The sequence below is a fragment of the Sitophilus oryzae genome, unplaced genomic scaffold, assembly GCF_002938485.1.
Source record: "Sitophilus oryzae breed Bouriz unplaced genomic scaffold, Soryzae_2.0 scaffold_1165_pilon_pilon, whole genome shotgun sequence".
NCBI classification, from domain to species: domain Eukaryota; kingdom Metazoa; phylum Arthropoda; class Insecta; order Coleoptera; family Curculionidae; genus Sitophilus; species Sitophilus oryzae.
In genome coordinates, this window is record NW_022145799.1 from 410,446 (window position 1) to 432,425 (window position 21,980).

At 32.5% G+C, this 21,980-nt stretch overlaps 3 protein-coding genes across 5 annotated transcripts in view; 2 read left to right on the plus strand and 1 right to left on the minus strand.

Annotated features, from left to right (window-relative positions):
• The first annotated feature begins 87 nt into the window (after nucleotides 1–87).
• Nucleotides 88–3,039, plus strand: LOC115887811 (hyccin). Its single transcript, XM_030907324.1, has 7 exons — nucleotides 88–210; nucleotides 280–444; nucleotides 499–663; nucleotides 774–1,069; nucleotides 1,125–1,351; nucleotides 1,406–1,546; nucleotides 1,609–3,039. The coding sequence occupies exons 2-7, from the start codon at nucleotides 289–291 to the stop codon at nucleotides 1,872–1,874; spliced, it is 1,251 nt and encodes a 416-aa protein (XP_030763184.1). The 5' UTR covers nucleotides 88–210; nucleotides 280–288; the 3' UTR covers nucleotides 1,875–3,039.
• A 652-nt stretch (nucleotides 3,040–3,691) lies between these two features.
• On the minus strand, nucleotides 3,692–5,540 carry LOC115887841. The gene is made up of 3 exons (XM_030907359.1): nucleotides 5,365–5,540; nucleotides 5,172–5,303; nucleotides 3,692–4,569 (listed from the first exon to the last, which is right to left on the minus strand). Exons 1-3 carry the CDS (start codon nucleotides 5,476–5,478, stop codon nucleotides 4,489–4,491), a joined length of 327 nt encoding a protein of 108 aa, XP_030763219.1. The 5' UTR covers nucleotides 5,479–5,540; the 3' UTR covers nucleotides 3,692–4,488.
• A 159-nt stretch (nucleotides 5,541–5,699) lies between these two features.
• The window catches only part of LOC115887793 (RNA binding protein fox-1 homolog 2), a 134,819-nt gene continuing 118,538 nt past the window's right edge, over nucleotides 5,700–21,980 (plus strand). For 2 of the 3 annotated variants that reach the window (XM_030907292.1, XM_030907313.1), the window contains exon 1: nucleotides 8,425–8,750. In XM_030907292.1, coding sequence (XP_030763152.1) covers nucleotides 8,739–8,750 — 12 coding nt within the window. In that variant the 5' untranslated portion in view covers nucleotides 8,425–8,738. Of the gene's footprint in view, nucleotides 5,787–8,424; nucleotides 8,751–21,980 lie in introns of those variants that run through there. The other variant, XM_030907305.1, reaches the window with a different exon arrangement.

The window sequence follows — 21,980 nt, forward strand, 5'->3', positions numbered from 1 at the left end:
CCACAGAGTCAAACCATATTCAACGTGTCTATTAGTTCTACAAATAAATGATCTATGGTCGAAAATCATATACGTCTCTGTTTGGCATGTCAAATTTATTTTGTCACTTCATAATGATTTCGTGCAATTTTTAAAAACATTTAATTGCAATCTATAATTTCAAGCTTTATTACGGCACAGTTTATCTAAAGATAACTTTTAAGTTGCAAGGTACGTTATTAATATTCAAAATGCACACTATATAAGTGGGTTATTTAATTCTGTTTATTTTGGTCACAGGAGACAATAATGGCTTATACTATGGTTTTTGAGTGGATGGATGAATTTGAATCGCTAACTGAAAGTGAAATTCATACATATGCAGCAGAACAAGAACATAATCACGAAGTTATATTAGCCCTTTATAATATTTTAGCTGAACCACACAAGTACAAGTCTGATAATGTATGTCCAACATGTTATGATATGATCCTTAGTTTTATATATCTTATTTTTTAGTTAATTGATGGAATATGCCAACAACTCTTAAATTTCTATAGATCAGGTGAACCAGAATTAAGGAAGTTTACTGTTCAGTATATACCATCACTTGTGTTTTTACATTTATCTGACAAATCATTTACAGCCGTACAAACTTTATTAGTCAGTCTATATAACCTTGAGGTAAGTAATATTAAAATTACATTACAACGTCCAAGGCTGTATTGTTATTTAGTAATTAATAAAATACACATTTTTGTGTTCTCTGCATTTACATGTTTTTTTGAAAATAGGTTGTTGATTCAAAGGGCCAGCCACTTACATTATCGTTTAGAATTCCAAGTATAGCTCAATCCTCTATATATCATGATTCGCATACACTGGAACCAACTTTTATTGCTGAGAGCTCATTACGTAGATGGGAAGAGTGTAATACAAAGTTGGTTAGTTGGGGTCCTTTACCTCAAGTTGAAAGCTTGAATGCCCAGAACCGGCAAAGGGTTGTAACAGCGCTTATGTTTTTATATAATCAACAATTAGCTAATGTTCTAATCCAAGGCATTGAGTATACTTGCAGGAGTATATCAAGGTGATATTAATATATCTATAAGTAAATAATAAAATTGTTTACTGTTGAAATGTAGGTTGGTTACTCAGGGTTTCAATCTAAATTCTGATAGTACAAGAAGCTCTATCGCAAGTGACAGTAGTTACCAATTACCAATCAGCATTTTGCCACGTGTTCAAGTTTCGGGCCCATTACTTATAGAACTGTTACATATAGTTTACCATGGTGCTGAGAGGTGTGCAAATGGGGCTATTCAAGCTTTACACGATATTATTCAAAGAGCTACATATGAGACATACTCAGGCATGTACAAACAATTTAATGATTTGAAACATTTTATTATTACTTTTATTTTAGATGTACTTTTGGCTGCAAGTGCTGTAAAAAATCTGCTACAGAATTCTCCATCAGTATCAATAACATCCAGACCTTCTCATGTTCACAGTGTATCAAAATCAATGATAACAAATGCTTCATTTAGAACTAAGAAATTACCAGGCATGTTTTATATTTAAATTATTTCTGAGAGAACTTTCATTTATATGTCAAATTATTTTTAGATGATATTCCAATTCAAAATGAGCAACAACAATCAGATGTACCGTTAGATTCTATAACAGAGGAGCAAGAAGAGGGTGACAAATCAAAAAATAAAACAGTGTTGAAACACTTACCAAAGTTGCCAGGTTTAACGAAAAAGCACAAAGAAAAAGTGAAAAACAATTTACAAGGAGATCAAAACGTGGAGATGACGTCAACGGTTGATGCTGTTGATAGTTCTTGCAATGATAATAATTATAATGCTGTTCACGTTAGTGCTGTTTGAGAGGAATCTACTAAATGAGCGCCATACTTTTTTCTGTTTGATAAGTATTTAACAAAGTTATTTTAACCCTAATCATAAAAATATGCATCAAATACATTACATAATAGGTTTGTTCTTGCAGTAGTTATAGCCACTCTGATTAAAACAAAACTTTTTGTTATATTAAAGGGATTATTACTGTAGTGAGAACAAACTTCGTGTGAAATTTACAAAATTCTTTAGGGCATTTTATGAATATTCAAAATTTTACTTTATTAATTGTATGTAAAAGATATTGTGCATGTGTAAAATCCAAGAGTGTAGCGATAACTTCCTTTTTAGATTATGAAAAAGTGGGTATACTAATACAAATATATTTCTATTAGTAGGTAATAAATATAAAAGAAATGAATAGATACTACTATAAATACGTCATAAGGCCTCACTCTCTATAAATGTATAGATTTCTATTCAGGTTATATTTTAAAAAAAGAATCAGTATAAATAGGCAATATGCATTATATTAAATGTAGGATTATCTATGAAAATTTGAGTATAAGAAGATTAATAGATATGATTATTCTATTTAGAAATACCACATACAAATACATAGATTTGTTGATTTTTTTCATAATATTCAGACAATTATGAATCTCAAGTTAGAATTTACTGTAATATTCATTTTACATACAGGATTTGCCGAGGGTAGATTTCAGCAAGGAAAGATAATGAAACACAGGACTGTATTTATACAAAAAAAATGTATAGGGCGGTCAAATTTAAAGAGTTGTTTTTATCAACATATTCTTAAATTTTGTATGCACATTTTTGTGTCAATATACTAGCTTTGGTCACTTTATCTCCGTGGTCTGTATTTTAATGCATATGACAGAGATAAATATATACGACCTCTTGACAGAGAGAGAGACAAAATAAAGAGCGGCATACAGTGTTGCCGGTTCGTACGAGAAATAAAATAATAAACGAAGATAATATATCTAAGCTATTCAATAATGCTCATTTCTGTTAGGCAGTTGTTTAAGAATCTATTACAGCTGTAGTAAAACGAGTAACTAATTTTGAAAAATAAAGTTCCAACCCTAGATGCAACATTTTTCGTAAACACTTACTTGTGCGGTTTGAAACGTTGATGAAAAATCCGGCATACCGCATAGAAGAAATGTATCAACCTAACTTTTATCTCTTTAATACATTTGATTTTTCACTTAAGTTGTCTACATCACTAATCTTACACATTAAAATCCAGACCACGCAGTTTTGCTGACCAGATCAATATACACAAAATTACCTAACTACAGAAGTGACACTATACCTACAGATAACACTTAGGGACACTGTATGTCTAAGGAATTTTGTGATACAGTCTTCCTGATGATCATTTAAACCTTAGAAATTTATTATGACATTTTATATTTAATCACCTTCAAGGCAAGAAGTAATATATGAATAGAAAAATATTTTATAGTACCTGATTCATAATTTTACTAACAAACTCTAAAAATATTTTTTGCATTTTATGATCTTTTATATTTGTCTGAATAATGCACATATATTTTAGAATGAAAATAGCCATATACCTTTGAGAAATTAAATATATTTTTGTATCTTCAGAACATACAGAGTGCTATGAATGTCATTTTGATGTATCCTCGATATACAGGGTGTCCCACTTAAGATGGATACAAGCCAATATCTTTTTAATTTTTGGCAGGAGGCTGTATGGCTATAAGGCGTACATTTTGCCCAGGGTAAGAAATGCGATACCTCATAGACGTACGTTTTAATGGGGTTTGATATTTTTCGAGCCAAGAGTAAACTACCCTATAGCCATACAGCCTCCTGCCAAAAATGAAAAAGATCGCTCAACAAACAACCAAGATAATGGCTTGTATCTATCTTAAGTGGGACACCCTGTATATCGGCAACAGTAGCGAACTCACTTGTTAAACATTTCAGTTACAACTGTATATAGTTTCTCTATAGTCGAAAATGATTATTTAATTGTGATATGTAAAGATTTTAGTATATAGTTAGTTGATTTTTTATTAATACCAGTACAAGGTACGGTGGTATGTTGAAAATGGTTATGCGTTATACGTTAAGGTCGGATGCGGTTGTTTTTTTTATTGATATTATTTTTATTTGTACATCATTGCATTTACAAATGTGTTTATATTTTTTGTGTATTATTTTTCTAACTGTGGCTTTGAGATTTTTAATTATTTTCGTAGTGACAGTGACTACCAAAGATTCTTTTTGCATTTTGACCACTTTTTAAACTATATAGAGATACAGAAATTTGGTTAGGTTGTAAAATATGATGTAAATATGAGATTATGAGAAAATATCTATAATTTATTTTTGGAACTCACTGTTACAGGGAAATAATACTTTGTATTATTATTTTTTAAATTCCGGATGTTATACTTAAAAAAATATGTTTGGCGTTTCTTGCGCATATATCTTGAAATCTAATCCGCTGTTTTTAACTAATTCTAAAAGTGAAAGATGTTTTCCATTGTAATTCCGAATAATAAATATATTTATTAATTATTAGTCTAGGTGTAATTCATGAGTTATTGTTGAACTAACAGAGTCGACGTGGATGGCCAGTTTACAGGCGGGACTTGTTGTATCTTTGAATAAAACATCCTTTGAATGAATTGAGTCTTACATCTACTTCTCCCTCTTCCAACTGGAAAAAGAAAATATTCAATATATTAATTCATTTTCTTCAGACAAAAAGGTATTACTCTTCAAATCAGTTAAAAAATATGCAGGTGGCGTCCTCTACAAATAGGAGTCATATTGACATCAAAATCAAATTTCTCATGTCAAAAAACTCCCAGGCACCAATTTCATCTAAATATTGACGTTACTTCTTAAGAATTTTTTTGGAAAAAATCGAAATAAAAATGAAACTTCTACACCCTGTATCTCCGAAACTAAACATTTAAGGACATACATTTATATGAACTTTTTTACTTATTTTTATCTGCAAAATATGCTGCCGAAGTGTCCGGAATACAGTTCGGATCACCCTGTATATTACATTTAGTGTAAAAAATATTTTTAAAATGTGCGCTGCTCTATTGCCCGCATTTTTACAAAATAATTGAGGTAAAAATCCCAAACAGAAATAGGTATGTGATATGGAGCTATTAATTTTCGGAATACTGGGTCGTACTAGTCGTACTGTATATATTTTAATGATGACGCTAGTACTGATTTAAATTACTAATAGAAATTTTAAAATGTTTTTTTGTGAATTCCTATGTTTAAGCTTAATGAACTTACTAAGTCTTGCTGATATAAATCTCTGTAACAAGAAGGCGAGACGCATTGTCTGATACATGTCACTTTTGGCAAACCACTTTTTCCTAGACAGCCCTTTTCACATGCAGCTTCTACTTCCCTGAAGGTGGCTTCCTATGGAACACAATAAAGATTCGATTTTTAATATAGAAAAAAATAACTTCAATAAACGCACATTTTTATTCGTCTCTTTATATGGAAATTCTGGAAATGTATACGTAATTTTATCACTTAAACCTGATTTGATTGTTAATATATAACTAAACAGAAAAATTAGATAATGAGGCATAATAAATACAGTATTTTTTTCTTCCGGAACATCCAATTTTCACCAGAAAACCGAACATGATCAATATTCGAAATGGAAATCTGTATGCGCGCGACGTTCATTTTGCACCTATCTTTGTTCGAAGCACTAGACACGTTCCTAGCTCGTTTTGCTTTTCTTTTCAACGACCTTTCGTTTCTTTCTACTATAAACAAATTCCTTTTGTAGTATTATTTGTCATCTGTTGTATCTCCCAACCACTTGCGGATTCTCTGTGAAAAATCGCCGATTTTCAGTGGAAATCTTTACCCAAACACATATTTTACACTGTAAGTAGTTCCTTTAGTTAATTCTATGTAATAAATTTGCATTTTCTCTCTTAAACCATGCGAATGCAGTGATAATTCGGCAGAACTTTAAACGATAAATACCTTTTAACTTATTTCGTAATAAGATAAGCATTCTGAATGCTCTGGGTAAGTTTTTGATGTAAATAATTTAAACGAGTTTCTTTGAAACCGGTCTAGAATACGTTGAATGCAACAGGCGGTGTTAAAAATGAGATTAAATCCAATCGGTACTTGGCGTATAAAAACATGTATTTGTTATTAGTACGTCGCATGTAGATTATCCCCTTTTATGTTATTTATATAATTTTCTACGAGTTTTAAACCAAATATTCCATATTAACATTTAATCCTTATACCTATACACCTACGCATTTCGAACAACAATTCAACGAATTCAAATTTTATGGGACTATGTAAAATATCAAGTCTGAGCTTATAATTAGACATCACAGTCGGCATCAAATACGACTTTTTAAGATATTCTATGAGCGGCATTGTTGATGGTGTTTGTGTTGGGTTAGCACGCAAGTGTTAATTGTGGATCGTAGTGAGCGGTGGATTTGTATTTTACCCAAAAATAGTAGCGTAAGTATAAATAAACAAATTATTTAGTTTTCCATTAAATTGGAGTTAATAAAATAAAAAAATTATGGCTAGACGGGTGAAAAGTTTCAAAGAACTAATGAACGTACAGCTGAACAAAGAATGGGAAACGCTCAACTCGAACATTTGGGTATGATAAAGATTCTTTTCAATTTTTTTTTAAAATTTTTCATCCAAGTAAAATGACGAAGGAACATGGTAATTTAGATGAGATAGTATCAAACTTATCGTTGATTTTATCTGGTATTCATACGTTGAATGCACCAAGAAACAACTATCTCTGTAATTAATCATAATAACTTAATGCAGCTACAGTTGTTAGAAACTGCATGCTGTGGGGTCATTGACCTGGTTCTGATTAGAGGAAAATATACATTTCTGAATTCTGAAATTACCTTATTAGATACCTACCTATTAATGGCAACAAATACTATAAATTATAGTTATATGTATTACTTATACTAGCTAGATATTCTGTGCTTATACGCATGTAAAATATACATTATTTATAAGTCTGGTTTATATAGGTAAGTAAATATCTTTTTAAGGTAATTTTTACAGTTTTAAAATAAAGTAGAAGATTTTTTAAACAATTTTTTGCTATTAGACTTTTTTACAACAAAAAAAGTTTTTACTTTTACTGCTTTTACATCTACCTATCGATTTCGTAACTCGAAATAAAAATGTTTTGGAAGTTCTTCCTAGCTACTATAGGCTACTACCTAGTTCAGAGAAACTGTTTTTTTTTGTTATAGCAATTTTTATTTTGCCTTAAAATTTATCAGAGCTTAGCAAGAAAATTTCATATCAACATAGGGTTAAAAATGATTTGTTTTAAAAATACAGCGTGTTGAAATAAAAAAAAGATGTTGGTTTGAGCCTCATCAACACAATGGTCCATATTCAAGAAAATTAGGATTTTTTAATAATTTTATCTGTGTATGAGCAGAAAACAGAACTGAACACCGAGGATATCTCAATTATTATTACAGTTGAGGGTTGGAACCTTTGGTGTTACACAGCAAAATAAAAACACTAAATCACCACAATACACCAAAACACTTTTACTTTTACACTGTAACGATATGTGTAATACAAACAATTAACACATTAGACGATCAAATCTATTTTTCCAAGGCTCCTTGATTAAGAATTAATGTTTTTAACATAGCCATGGCACTCTAGATTGAAATTTAAAATACATTTTTTTATTAAGCGAGAATGTCAAAAGTTGACATATGATACGGCATTCTATTCAGAATATCATTTTCTATCGAATAAAGTAAAAATATACCGGGGATGCCATTTAAAAATCAAAAGTTGTAGTCATTTCCGGTGAAACAGGAAGTGACCAAAAACAATTGAATGTGTCAATCAATCCCAATTTATGTCATATACTAACATATGAAATCTCGTTTTTTATCTGAAGAAATAAAAAAGGTATAGGGGGGAGTCACTTTTGAGACGCACCCGGTATAGTGTTATAATTTTTAATAAAATTTAATAATAAAATAAATAATTTATTAATTTTATTTTTATTGTAACCTAATTGTGATTATCAAGGAGGTCGAAAATTACAAAATATTAAGATACAACTTTTAATCGGCATTAAACGGCTTACACAATTTTGCTAAGAGAAAAAAGTCAGTGGCGCAAAAGTCAGTGGCGCAAAAAAAAAACACATTTCAGTAATAACCCATACCTAACCTAACCCTCAAATTTTCATTTGAATCGCTAAAAACATTTGGAGTAAAATTATAATAAATCGAAAAAATGAAGATTTTAACACCCTGTAACTACGAAACAAAGCCGAATCGGACCTATGTTGATATAAAAAAATAAATCATATTTTTACGTGGGGAATCTCCCCACGAGAGACGGCACTTTTTTTGAAACACCCTGTACATTTATTTCGACGAAGAAAAACCAGGTCCAGTTGACCTACGTCCTTCTCCAATGTGCGTCTCGTAGCCTAGACGATACTCGGATGGGATGCGCGCGATCTGCCGTTTCATTGATTGACCCCACTACACAGTCGCCGCTTGAACACAAGCGTGCCCCATGTTGTTAGTTGCCAGGGTAGTTCGCCGTATAGTTTGAGAAGCAGCTCAACCCCGTACGGGCGTTGGTTATCCGCATGTTTTGGGGCCCTCAACACACACAAATTAAGTGAAAAGAAGCAAGACCAGCAGCGAGAAGAAGGCCAGTGCCAATTTTTCAAACAGTTTTATTTTGCCTTTGTGCGGAGTGTTTTTTTTTCGAGACTGTCGTTACAGAAAAGCAGCCAAACTGTGGGGCGCCGGAGCTTTTTTTCTTCCTCCCCAGGGAATGTACTACCCGGTAAGTTTTGTGTGTGAGAAAGAACGAAAACGTGAATAAACTCGGACGTTGTTTTGGCAATGTCTGTTTTTAACCTTCGATTGGGTTTGAGGTTGAGGTTAAAATTCATCGAAAAAGCTACCGAGACAGACACACGACGGCAAAAGCGATGTATTTTTAATTTTGTCCCGTCCGAGATGGAGATAGGTTTTTGGATCGGTCCAGATGTGAGTCAGACAGAGGTAGAGCGGTTTTTCGACGACCTTTCTCAATAGTTTTGCCCTGCGACAGTGGCGTGTCCGTTTTTTTCTGTTCCCTCGTTGCCGGTTTAAATCTACCAGACGTTTTGTTTACATTTTTGTCCAAACAACATTCTTGGTTGGATAAATGTAAAGTTTTGCTTCTTTTGTTTGGTGAAAACAACGTGTTATTCCCACACGTGTTCCAAAGCCATTTTTTTTTGTTTCTTTACTTTGTTGCGTTAGAGGATACGATATGATCTAAGTTATGAATAATCAATCCTGACATAATTACGGTATATTGTTATGGTGTTTCAGTGTGGTTTTGGCAGGAAGTAAGAAACAAAAGAATTTTCTTAAATTATTTGTTGTTAGGTTTCTGATTTTCCTACAGTAAACAATTGATTTTGTGTCTATTATTTTATTTAGTCATGTTTTGGGTTTTAGTTTTTTTTTGTATGATAAAATTTAAAGTAATTTGTTGTGTTTTAATATTTTTTTATTAACTATAAATATCTGTAAAGATACAACAAATAAAATATATATCTGAAGTTTATTATTTAGGAATTAAAATTCATAATGAATTAAACAAGGGACACGTCTATAAACAGTAAAAAAACGACAAAACCATTTTAAAAATACTAGATTGTAATGGATTTAAATTCATCTATAAATTTTAGAATGTTTTAATGCTACATTATGGTTAAAGTGATTAGATTTGGAGTAAACCAATGGCGGATACAAGAATAGTACTGACTAGCTTCAAAAAAAAATAATTGGGCTAAACTTTTTTTAACTTCTCAAAATAAAATTATTATTATTATTATTATTATTTATATATTTAAGAAAATACAAAAACAAAACTAAAACCTTAAAAAATATGATGGAAACTACAAAAATTTTCATTCTGTCGAAAACGCTTGTATAATTTTCGGAGGAATGAATCTTTTTTATGAATAGAATATCTCTTTTGACAAAATATTCTCAGAACCCCTCCATTCTGCATTTTGTAATTAGGTACCATGCATTTTAAAGTAGGTAGAGGTAATTGTATCTTTTCTGTACCTCTCTAAAACTTATTGACCGTTGTAAATACCCTTTCTTTATGAGCGGCATTAGTCATCGCAAAAACAAACAAAAAAATTGGCGCCGGGAGGCACGTATAGCCGCCCATACTAAAATATGTTTAATATTAGTAATATATCTACACTAATTAATTTTGATGTTATTACAAATTTTGTTGCAAATATTATTCCTAATCTTAATTTGAAAACCGCGTTTCGCTAGCTACTGTAATTTTGGGGTTACAATTTTTTAAAATTTTTAACCCCCTTACCAACACCCCACCCCCACCAAAAACTAATGGCCAGATTCTCGGGTGCCACAGTATTTTTGTGCCAAATTTAGTTAAAATCGGTTCAGCGGTTTTTGCGTTATCGTGTTACAGACGGACAGACAGACAGACACCATGAAAATATTTTGTATTTATGTCATTTATGACCCAAATAACTCTTTTTGAGTGAAATTAAAAAAAAAATTCTTTGCCGATCTTAATAGCCTACCATACCTATTGGTATGGTCGGCTAAAAAGTAGGAAATATCTTCCAAAGAAAAATGCTGAAAAACCTTCACCCATTTTATATCTATTTTAGTATAATTTTTGTTTCCACTCGTTAATTTTTTCTAAGGGAACATAATTTTTAATTTATTTTATTCAATTTACGGGTATGTTTAATGGCGGATGAATTTTGGGGACGGACATCGGGTCTGAATAATGGACTGTACGTTATAATGACGAAAACTCATTAACCATCAATTCGAAGTTGGTCAAAGAATGCCTAGAGAATCTGAACAAATTGGAAAAGGAAAATAAAGTCCTCCTACTGTGGGTGCGAGCTCACCAAGGGATAGAAGGTAATGAAAAAGCAAACAATCTACGTAGAAGAGCGAACACTGCGCTAACTGGGCCAGAACCGTTCTGCTTCCCAAGGGAAAACCAACAAGTGAAAACTGGACTCCATCCGTAACCTGGAATGGGAATCCTCCAACAGTCTAAGACACTAAAAGAAATTTCCCAGGACTTAACGTTACGACCGAGAAAAATCGAAGATTTTTCTTGATTTGAGTAAGAAAATTCTTGGGATTGTCACCGAGTTTTTAACAGGACACCTTCTCCTCAATGAACACCTCATTAGATTGAAGCTAAGCAACGACGGCCAATGTAGATTCTGTGGGGAAAATGGGGAATCACCAGAACACCTCTTTATTTATTTCCAATGTTTACAATAAAAACACATAAAATAGCCCAAACAGGCATGGAAACATTGTCAAATAAGAATATTTCACACCAAAATAATATAATTACAGTTAAGATAATACTACAATTAAACTAAGATCTTAACTAAGTAAAATAAGCAAATACATAGAAGAAATAAAAAACGATAGAATTAATATATACAAACAACAAATATTACACATTAGATATCAGACTTATAAACACAGCTTTATCGGATCTGTAAAATTCTTCTAATGAATAAAAGGCTTTCTTTGCTAGAAAGATTTTTAATGTGGCTTTTAACTTGTTTCTTGCCAAACCTCGAACACATTCGGGAAGGAAATTGTACATTTTTATTAATGAGAAATCAACATTTTTTTGTAGGTAGCTAAAATTATATTTATCTCCGACTAAATAGGACTTATTTCGCGTAGGGTAATTGTGAGTTAGTTTCAAATTTTTGAAAAATTGCCAGTTATCATAAACAAACATTATACACTCTACAACATATATACTTGTTATTGTTAGTATTTTTTGTTCAATAAAATAATTTTTACAGCTCTCCGTGGGTTTCATTCTAAATATTGAACGTATGCATTTCTTTTGCAAAAGCAAAATTCTCCCGATATCGCTCGAGTTTCCCCAAAATATTATGCCATACTCCTTTTTTTAGCACTATTTTATTTGGGATAACTCTTTTGCCATAATCATCATATTCTACGATTTGCTGAGTTCTATTGCTTAGATATGATTCGAATAATTTTAATGCAGTTCCCCTAATTCCAAATCGCTCCAATTTCATTAATAAAAATTTGTGTTCGACACTATCGAATGCCTTAGAAAGGTCTAAACACATTATTAAAGTTTGTTTTCCATTATTTAAGGACTCTATTACAAAAGATAATGCTTGGTATAAAGCTCGTATTGTTGATCTTCCTTTCATGAAACCGTTTTGTTTATCCGATATAATTTCGTATTTCTCAACAAAATCTATCAAACGCTTATGTAAGACCTGCTCAAAAATTTTACTGATGTTTGGTAATAAAGATATCGGCCTATAATTTCTCTCATCATCTTTTGCACCTTTCTTAAATATTGCCCGAATATATGCATTTTTTAGGCTATTTGGAAATGTCCCTGTCATAAAACATAGATTTATAATATACGCTAATGGCTCTGAGATACTATTTGCTACTTCTTTTAGGACAAAAATAGGAACTTCGTCATCTCCCACTGCTCTCTTATTTTTTAAATTTTTTATAGTAGAAAACATTTCCCGTGTGTCAGTGGGTAATAGGAAAAATGAAGAGACTGGTTCTGAGTCATCATCTTCCTCATCACCTAGAAGACATTACTTTGGTAAGAGTGATATCGGAGATGGAGAACTAACCTCTGTAAAACCGTGTCGGATACTGGCTTTTGTCAAAGCCCTGAGACTGTATGCTGAGTGATAACTCAAGAAAGGGGGATACAATAGATCTATAAGGTCGTGGTGATTAACTTCCTTCCTCCCATACAATTTACATAATGAAGTACGTCTGATCACTTGTAATGAATATTGAACTTAAACATAACGTCTAATTTTCATATAAAATAGTTTGCACCAAAGAAAGTGTGCTTTTTTTACCAAAAAATTCTTATACGTTTCAGCCCGGTCCTGCTTTTCGGCCATTTTGCTTTCGTTCGATATTCTCAACTAAATTTAAATCGTAAACTCGTTTAAGTTTGATGCGAAAAACGAATAAGGTCTTTCAACTTGGTGCAGGAAAGTCGTAAAGTTCTAAGTTTATCGTAAACTCTGATGGGGTTTTCGGAGGAAAATTGCAAATATCAACGAGTTTTACGCAAAATAACTTAAACAAAAAAGAAAATAGGGTCTTGTGCAGAACAGGTCCCCACGAAATCGTGGTTTTTTTAATTTTTAATGTGGATCCCATAGTTAATGGAATGGTTTAAAAGAAAAAAAATTGTTGGATGAACCACTTTTTCTACGAAAAAAAATAATTGAGAATTCCAAATTTTCACTACATTTCAATGCGAAAACTCCCTATTATAACCTTCATAAAGACAGTAAAATACAAGGTTATGCACAGTGTTGCCATACTCATCCTGTGTAAAATCGACGAAAACGTTCTACTTTATATTCATTTTTTTTACATTTAGTACGCACTTTAAGAACACGAAAAATTAAAAATATAATAAACGAGGCAAAACAAAAACACTATAAAAATAAATGGACAATAAAATCATTACACAGTATTTAGCACAATTGTTTAAAAATATATTTTTCCCGGATTTGTTCAGTAAGATTCCGAAATGGATGTGATCTGCGTACTTCCAAACACTCCCCACCAACCTAACCTAACCAATGCATTAACACCCCCAAATAACCAGGCTAACCATGCATTAACACCCTCCAAATAACCAGACTAACCAATGCATTACCACCCTCCAAATAACCAGAATATCTAACCTAACCTAACCAATGCATTAACACCCCCAAATAACCAGGCTAACCAATGCATTAACACCCTCCAAATCACCAGGCTAACCAATGCATTAACACCCTCCAAATAATCAGGCTAACCAATGCATTACCACCCTCCAAATAACCAGCCTATCTAACCTAACCTAACCAATGCATTAACACCCCCAAATAACCAGGCTAACCAATGCATTAACACCCTCCAAATAACCATGCTAACCAATGCATTACCACCCTCCAAATAACCAGGCTAACCAATGCATTAACACCCCCAAATAACCAGGCTAACCAATGCATTAACACCCTCCAAATAACCAGGCTAACCAATGCATTACCACCCTCCAAATAACCAGGCTAACCATTGCATTAACACCCTCCAAATAACCAGGCTAACCAATGCATTACCACCTTCCAAATAACCAGGCTAACCTAATTGAGCCTAATGACAAAACTTCATTGATTACGCGTCGAAAAACAGTATATATTAAAAAAACTTATATTTTCGTAGAACCTGAAAAATCCGCAAATTTTATTTCAGAAATTGCTTTAAAATAATCCACACTAACGAATAAGCTACTAGACAGTTCAATTTTTGTTGCACTAAAGTGATAACTTACCGTTTTAAGTCCCTCCACAACAACTTTATTTCAGAAGAAAATCATATAAAGTAATTTTATTGACAACGTCGCAAATTCTATGCGAAGGCCATAGATGACATACCGATGATCGATTAACTGTCAATCGAAAAAGTCATAAAATTGCTAGCTTGAGCTGATGTAAATAAATATATTTTCTTATTTTTATGCTTACAAAGAAGATTCGTTACATTTTTGTGCTTAAATTAGATCATTCCACGTCTATATAAGGTAATAAAGTACTAATATGTGATGTTTTTACTGAATCCGTGTAGAAAATTTAACATATTTACTGTCCGTCGCCTGTACCTAAAATACGTTTTTTTGCCGCTTTTTAAAGATAAAACACATTCATCCAACAATTTTTATGTTTAAAAATATTCAGTTTAAGATAATCTTGCAAAAAAATCCCAAAAAAGTGTTAAATGCGTGGGGACCTATTGTGCACCAGAGCCAAGAAAATAGAGACGTTAACAAGATGAATCTTTCAAATAGATACTATACCCTGCGAGGAGTAAATATATTCTTTCTTGCCAATCGAATTGCTAATAAACAACAACCAAATTAGGTATACAACGTCACATTATAAGGTCGATTCTTTGAACAAAAAGAATCGACGATCCATTTTTGACAGTTCCGTTTGACGTTTCAATTGACACATTTCAATTTGATTTGAAATTTTCCGGATTGGTTTTTCTGAGCTTATTTTATGTTGTTTATTATTTACTTTACAATTGGTTTTGTTTAGAGATAGTAAATGTAGACGGATATTCTGTCAGAATTTAAAATGACAATATTGCGAATTTCAGAAAAAAGACTGTAAAATAGTTGTGCAGTGTAAATCAATCAATTATAAAATTCCCTTAGAATTAACTTCCTTAAATTAAAAATAATTAGGGTACGTCAATGTGATTTTGGTGTTTCAGTAGCGTATCTGATATTTTTATATATTAATTATTATTGATATTATTATCTATTTGTTAAATAATTATTATAACTTATCTGTTTTAATAAGAAACATGTATTTTTAACAATTTTTTACCAACTAAAAACATTTATTAACAACGTAAAACAAAACAAACTACTTTTTAACACGTTTTAACTAAAATTAGGACGCCACTGGCGAACCTGAATTTAATTCAGCCATTTTAATCCCACTTTGTGCTCACCTAACTTTGTAGATATGCTCTCCTTTCTTTAATATTTTTATTCATAGGGTAGACTGTATCTCTATCAGTCCGTATATCCAAGTATAGCTCAGGTTTCAAATTTTTTAAAAAAGCAAACCCCCCATATAGTCGATTCTTTGAAAATTCCATGACAACCATAAAATTCTTCGTACAAACGGATGCATAAGGCGGACATATGGTTCTACTCAGTTCTGCCTTGCACAAATAAACAAAACATCGGGAATCGTAGTGTTTCTTGTCGTCTTCTCTGACGAACAATGTTTATATGTAACGTTGTGCTGACGTACAGCTTACAGAGAATATCGAGGATTTTATTTAATTGAATTGTATTTGAATACATGTTTTTCAAATAATGATGTAGTTAGAAATTGATTATCATTCTTTCTGAATTTATCACATAAAGAATATGAAAATTTTCGGGCAATCATTTTTTACAAACTTCGAAGACAGTTGCCTCAACCTTTTACTCGCAGATCTTAACAAGAATGCTTTGCCGAGTTGGCTTCTGTTTTCGGCAATGAAACACCATATTAGTCGACAATTTCTCGTTGCTATGGAGAATTTAAACGTGGACAGGTTGGTCTTAGCGTCAATCCAAGAACAGGTCCACCAACAACGGCAGCAACCCAGGAAAACGTAGATACTATACGTAAGCTGATCCAAGAAGATTGACATGCCACATATCGTGAAGTTGAAGCATTATTGGGCATTTTAGAGACCTCAATTCAAAAAAAAAAGTTTTGTTGGATACCGCATCTGTTGACAGAAGAACAGAAAGCAATTATAGCCATTTCTCTCTCTTCAGTCCTGACTCCCATTAGGGAGTGTAGTGGTCAGCGTAACATCATGGATGATTTTTCTCCATGCGCCTCTGTCTTTTGTCATCTCGATGACATCGTGCATTGGCTTGCTACATCTAGTCGTGATCTGGTCTATCCATCGAGTCGGAGAGCGGCCACGTGGTCTACGTCCCTCCACCTTGCCTTGAATTATGGGTCTTTCCATATTGTCCGGACTTTTCCTCATTATATGTCCAAAATATTTTAATTGTTTTAGTCGGATTTTACAGGAAAGCCTGTTGGTAATATTAAGTTCATTTATAATGGAAACGTTTGTACGGCGTTCAGTCCATGGGGATCCCATGATGAGTATCCCATGATGGGATACGGTTCGCAGCCATACGTCAATATTGGGAGTACCAAACAGTTGACTCGCTGGTTTTTGATGGCTCTTGAATTCTGACGGTCTTTCCAGATCTTGGTCAGTCTCCCAACAGCTACCTTTGCCATGTTGCACCAACGCTTCACCTCTTCTTCCGATGTGCCTGTATTTGTCAATAGTGATCCCAGGTATACGTATGACTTAACGACTTCAAAGCGGTCGATATGACTTATATTTGGATGGTTGTTATGTTGCCTATCAACTATCATGATTTTGTTTTTTTTTTGTGTATTTAGTTCCAGACGGAGCCGATTGCTTTCGTTTTCTACCCTATTTACTAAATTGATTAGCTCATCTTGACTGCTAGCGAGTAGTGCTGTATCATCTGCAAAGATAGTAGATTATTTATTTTTTGGCCATTTATTGAAATGAGATTTTATTGAATGAGATTAACCAAAACCGACCAAAGTTATCCATTCTCGAAGTGTTTACAAAAAATGGTGGCAACATTTGTCTCAAAAACGGGTGATGTAGCAACAATTCCTCTGGGATATCAAAGAACTGTTAGTGCTGATTAGTACATATCTATTTGTTTGCCGGAAGTATTTGCTGAGTGTCGAAAAACCAACCCTTAAAGACGAATGATCTTCCACCAAGACAATTCAAGTTCCCACACAGCTCGAAAAACAATTGAGTTTTTAAAGCAAGAAAACATCGAATTATTGGACCATCCTCCATACAGTCCCGACCTAAGTCCTAAAGACTTTTTTACTTTTGTATTATTATGATTGAACTCTATAATTTTTTTGCGTGTATTCATAACTTAAGTTCATGTTTTATTTCATTATACGGTAATGCTCCAGTTATTTTAAATTGAATCTAGTTTTTTTTTCTGCTATATCCTCGACATAATTGTAATAATTATTTTCACACGTTGTTTCTTTGCCAAATGATACACATTTCAGGTTCCTTTTTTTAATGTGAGTAATTTTTTCTTGTTGAAAAATTTCCTTCCTGAAGAACGTTGACCTGTCTGTGTTATAAACCGTATCTCCACACCAACCAGTTACATTAGTATCTAGAATCTATTCTAAATCGTATATGTTGTACCATCATAATTATGGCTGATTTTGAAATGAAACCATTGCATGCAAATATATGTTTTTCTTTATAAAAAAAGTTATGGTTCATAAAAATTAATCAAGATAAAATTTGATTTAACTGGGGATGTAACATTTTCAAAAAAAATATTTAAAATTTCTATAAATTAATAAAATGTAAAGATATAGGTACTTGTTTGTTCATTGGTTTTATATAGATATATTATAGAGTATTAATTACATTGTTATGTGTAAAACTACACAGATGTGCTCTATAGTGTTTTCTTCATTTTACCATATTTTTTTCAAATCAAACATGTGTTTGTCATCAATTTAATTTGAAATAAACACAAAATTGTTCTCTTGTCCTTGTGTGTCGATATTTGGTGAGATGTTCTCGTTTCTGTTTCTAAAGACATACATGGTGTTTTAACGATTTTTACGGTGTTTTTATGACACTATAGATAGGTATTCTTCTACATAAAACTTCTGTTTTAGAGAAAAGAATTATCTGATTAACAAGCAAAATTTATCACCTGATTTTATTTTATTGTTAAACGATAGCACTCTTGCGCAATTTTAACTGTTAAGAACCACGTGACAATCGGAAGATTGTTCTTACTTAAATCAAAGAAAATCTTTGATTTTTCTCGGCCGTAAGTTCTGAGAAATTGCTTCGAGTGTCTTAGACCGGTAGTCTTCCAGGATGGAGTCTTCCAGGTTCTTGAGTTCTGCTCTAAGTTGGTTTCCATTTGGGAAGCAGAATGGTTCTGGTTCAGTTAGTGGAGTGTTCGCTCCTTTTCTAGATAGTTCGTTTGATTTTTCATTGCCTTCTCTCTCTTGGTAGGCTTGCTTGTTCATCTTCCCTAGGCATTCTTCGACTAACCTCGAATTGATGTTTACTGAGTTGATCCCTCTTAAGGCTGCTTGAAGATGACTATTTCTTGTTTTACATAATATAAAGAAAATAATATAAAGGACAACGTACACATATCTCAGAAAAATAAGTAAAAGTAGAGGCGCTTTACAGTCAGGCCTATATTTTATTATTAGTTGAATACACGGTTTTTTTTCACTAATATAGAGGACATAATATGCTTGTTTTTAACTTTCGAATGTCCGCATTTATGGAGTAAGCCATGCGCGATTTTCAATAAATACTATAATTACGAACTTGAAATAACTTAGCCATTACGCTTGGCGACCATCCTCTTTTGTCATGAATAATGGAAATATATAATTTTTAAGCTGCAGACAATGCGTCTGATTGTCGATGCAAATTATTGTATTCAGGTGACATCAGAACACAGATGTCTGCAAGAGTCAAGGTTCTTGTTCACTTTTAAACCGATTTTACTTGTTTACTGTTTGTTTTTATTTATTTAATATTGAACCGTACGGATTTATTTTACTTTGTTTGCAACGTTGTATGGAGCAACCAATAATGATTGAAATAGTTGATGGTTTTCCATCTTTTTGGGGATCATCCCGGCTGTTTCTTAAGATACATAACCTAATGGACAAATTCGTGACAAGGCTGATTTGATTTTCCCTTACGTCTCAAGTGCTGTACGGTGGAGCCTCTACTCGTTCTGCGGCCAACGCATAAAACACTCATTTTTTCTAATTCGGCTAGCAAAGGCATATCGAAGACTGTGTGGAACTGAAAGCGACAGTGTTGCCATATTAAAATGCGTTATATCTGTAATACGCTTGACGAAAATATCTTTGGATGAAAAATCCGCGTTTATGTATTGAAAGTGTATTCGTGTTAAACATAGAATAAACAACAAAAATAAAAATTGATCGAAAAAGTCGTTTAGTTGGCTTGGAAATTACGACTATTCTTCTTCTTCTTTACGTGCCGTCTCTTTCGTGGAGGTTGGCGATCACATTGGCAAAGCCTTCACGATTCTCGGCTTTCCTTATGAGTTCTTCAAAAGTTAGGTGAGTCCAGTTTCTGATGTTTCTCAACCAAGATAGTTTCTTCCTGCCGAGACCTCTCTTTCCTTCAATCTTACCCTTAACTATCAATTGTAAGACGTGGTATTTTTCATTTCTCAATATATGCCCTAAGTTTGATGTTTTTCTTATTTTTATTATATTGAGAAATTCTCTTTCTCTGCCTATTTTGTTGTAGACTTCGATATTTGTGATATGGGCTGTCCATGGAATTTTAACAGAAATAACTACTATCGAGGAAAACAATATCACTTTACTGGCTACAGACCAGGAAAACCTAAATTTATCAGAAAATAATATACCTCGTAATATGTTTGTATATGATGTATAGACTTCTCTTAGATTAAAATAAACTTTAGTTGAGTCAATGGTATTCGCTATTGGTTTAAGAAAAGTGTCTCTTTAATCAAGAAATGTCCCTTTTCAATCAAGAATTTTTGCATGAATCAAAGAGACTATTGTTCTTGTAGCAAGAACTTCTTTGCATATTAATTTTGGGTCAAGAGTGAAATACTTTGGACAGATAGATTCTTCTATTCTCTAAAGTAATTTTTTAAAGCTTATGAAAAGATAGTTAATGCTTTGGGCAAAGAAACGTCGTTCTTGGCCCTATTGAAAAGCGCCAATATTTTAGATCAAAGTCATATTCATTTCGACTGAGAGATCATTTTTTTCAGTGTGGATAAAAATAAGCCGTTATTGAACACTGGACAGTATAGTTGTATTGAAAAATAGTAATATTTTTTCATTGAAAAATATGTCGATTTTACAAATAACAAAATCATAACTGTTTCGTTAATCATTGTTGATTCGCTCCGTTTCAAGTACCAATCAATTTGTTTACTTTTATCATTAAAAACTCATAATGATTCAACCGTCAAGATCGTTACAATATCGCTTCTCGAATGTCCTCTCGTTATTTATCGATATCCAAAGAAGATGAAGCAAACAAATAAGTTGACAAGGTAAACAAAACCCAGCCACATAAATAGCCGCGCCGCCCTGGTTTGTTTAAACAGATCTTTAGACCGTTTAATAGAAAATTAACTTTGTATTTGGTTCTCTCTTTTATCAAATAGACTCGTAGAAAAGAAGCAAACGATTCTAATAAGCTGCATCAACAGAAGATGAAAGGATGGATCACTTAAAAATTAATGAATTTAAACGTCTTCGTTGAACAAAGAGCTTAAGTGAAAGAAAAAGTAAATTTGTATCACCAGGAAGTTGCAAAATGAGAAAATATATTTTCATTTTTAGATGGTTGGTTTTAGTGGAATAATATCCAGAAATTTGTAATTTTCTTAATATAGTCTGTCCAACCGGAGGATCTCTGACAGTGACAGTTGTGTCTGTCATTTTATTTTACAGGCAAATTGTAATTTCTGTCATTTGTTGAATGTCGTCTGTCAAGTAAGGGGAACGTACAATAGATCTGTAAGGTGATTAACCCCTCTCCTAAACATCCTACATTCTACATCTTCTTTGTGAAGCACTTTTGACAGTAATGAACAATTCTTAAAAGACTATGAATTGCCAATTTTAGTTGATATATTTTCTGTTTAATACACTAATCGCTCTTTATCTTTAGATTTCTTGGTATCTGTAGAGTTTACTATTTGATAACAAGAAGCCTTATTAATCTTTAAACCTTCTTAGTATCAATGTTGGTTCAAATTAATTAAGCTTATTTACTATTTAACGACAAACACCACAATCTTGTACTAATTAACTTTAACAATGCCTCGTTTCAACGTACACATTGTATTTTCTACCCTGATATCCCAAGAAGGCTTTTGTTTTTCTTCAAAAGTCTTCGATTGTTGTATCAATAACGATATTATTGATCTCTAACCTCGATCGAGTCAAAGTGAAACATTTCTTTTCGATAAGGCAGTTGTTTGTTTAGACATCGATTCGGTTTATCTGTCCTGATAGGATCTTGAACTCGTTATTTTTTTATGTAAATCTATTTGTATAAGGCAAAAACTCATCTAAGTTAATGAAGAAAAATTTGACGATTGAATATGAAACATAATTTGGAAGTAATGAGTATGTAGAAAATACATCAAAGAAATTTAAGCTAGAGGCAAAACATATCTGTAAATATCATGATATTGGTTCTCTGGGTTTATTTCTTAAATCTAGATGTAGAGGGACCAAAGTCGGGGATGATAGACAATACCATAAGAGATACTAAAAAGGCC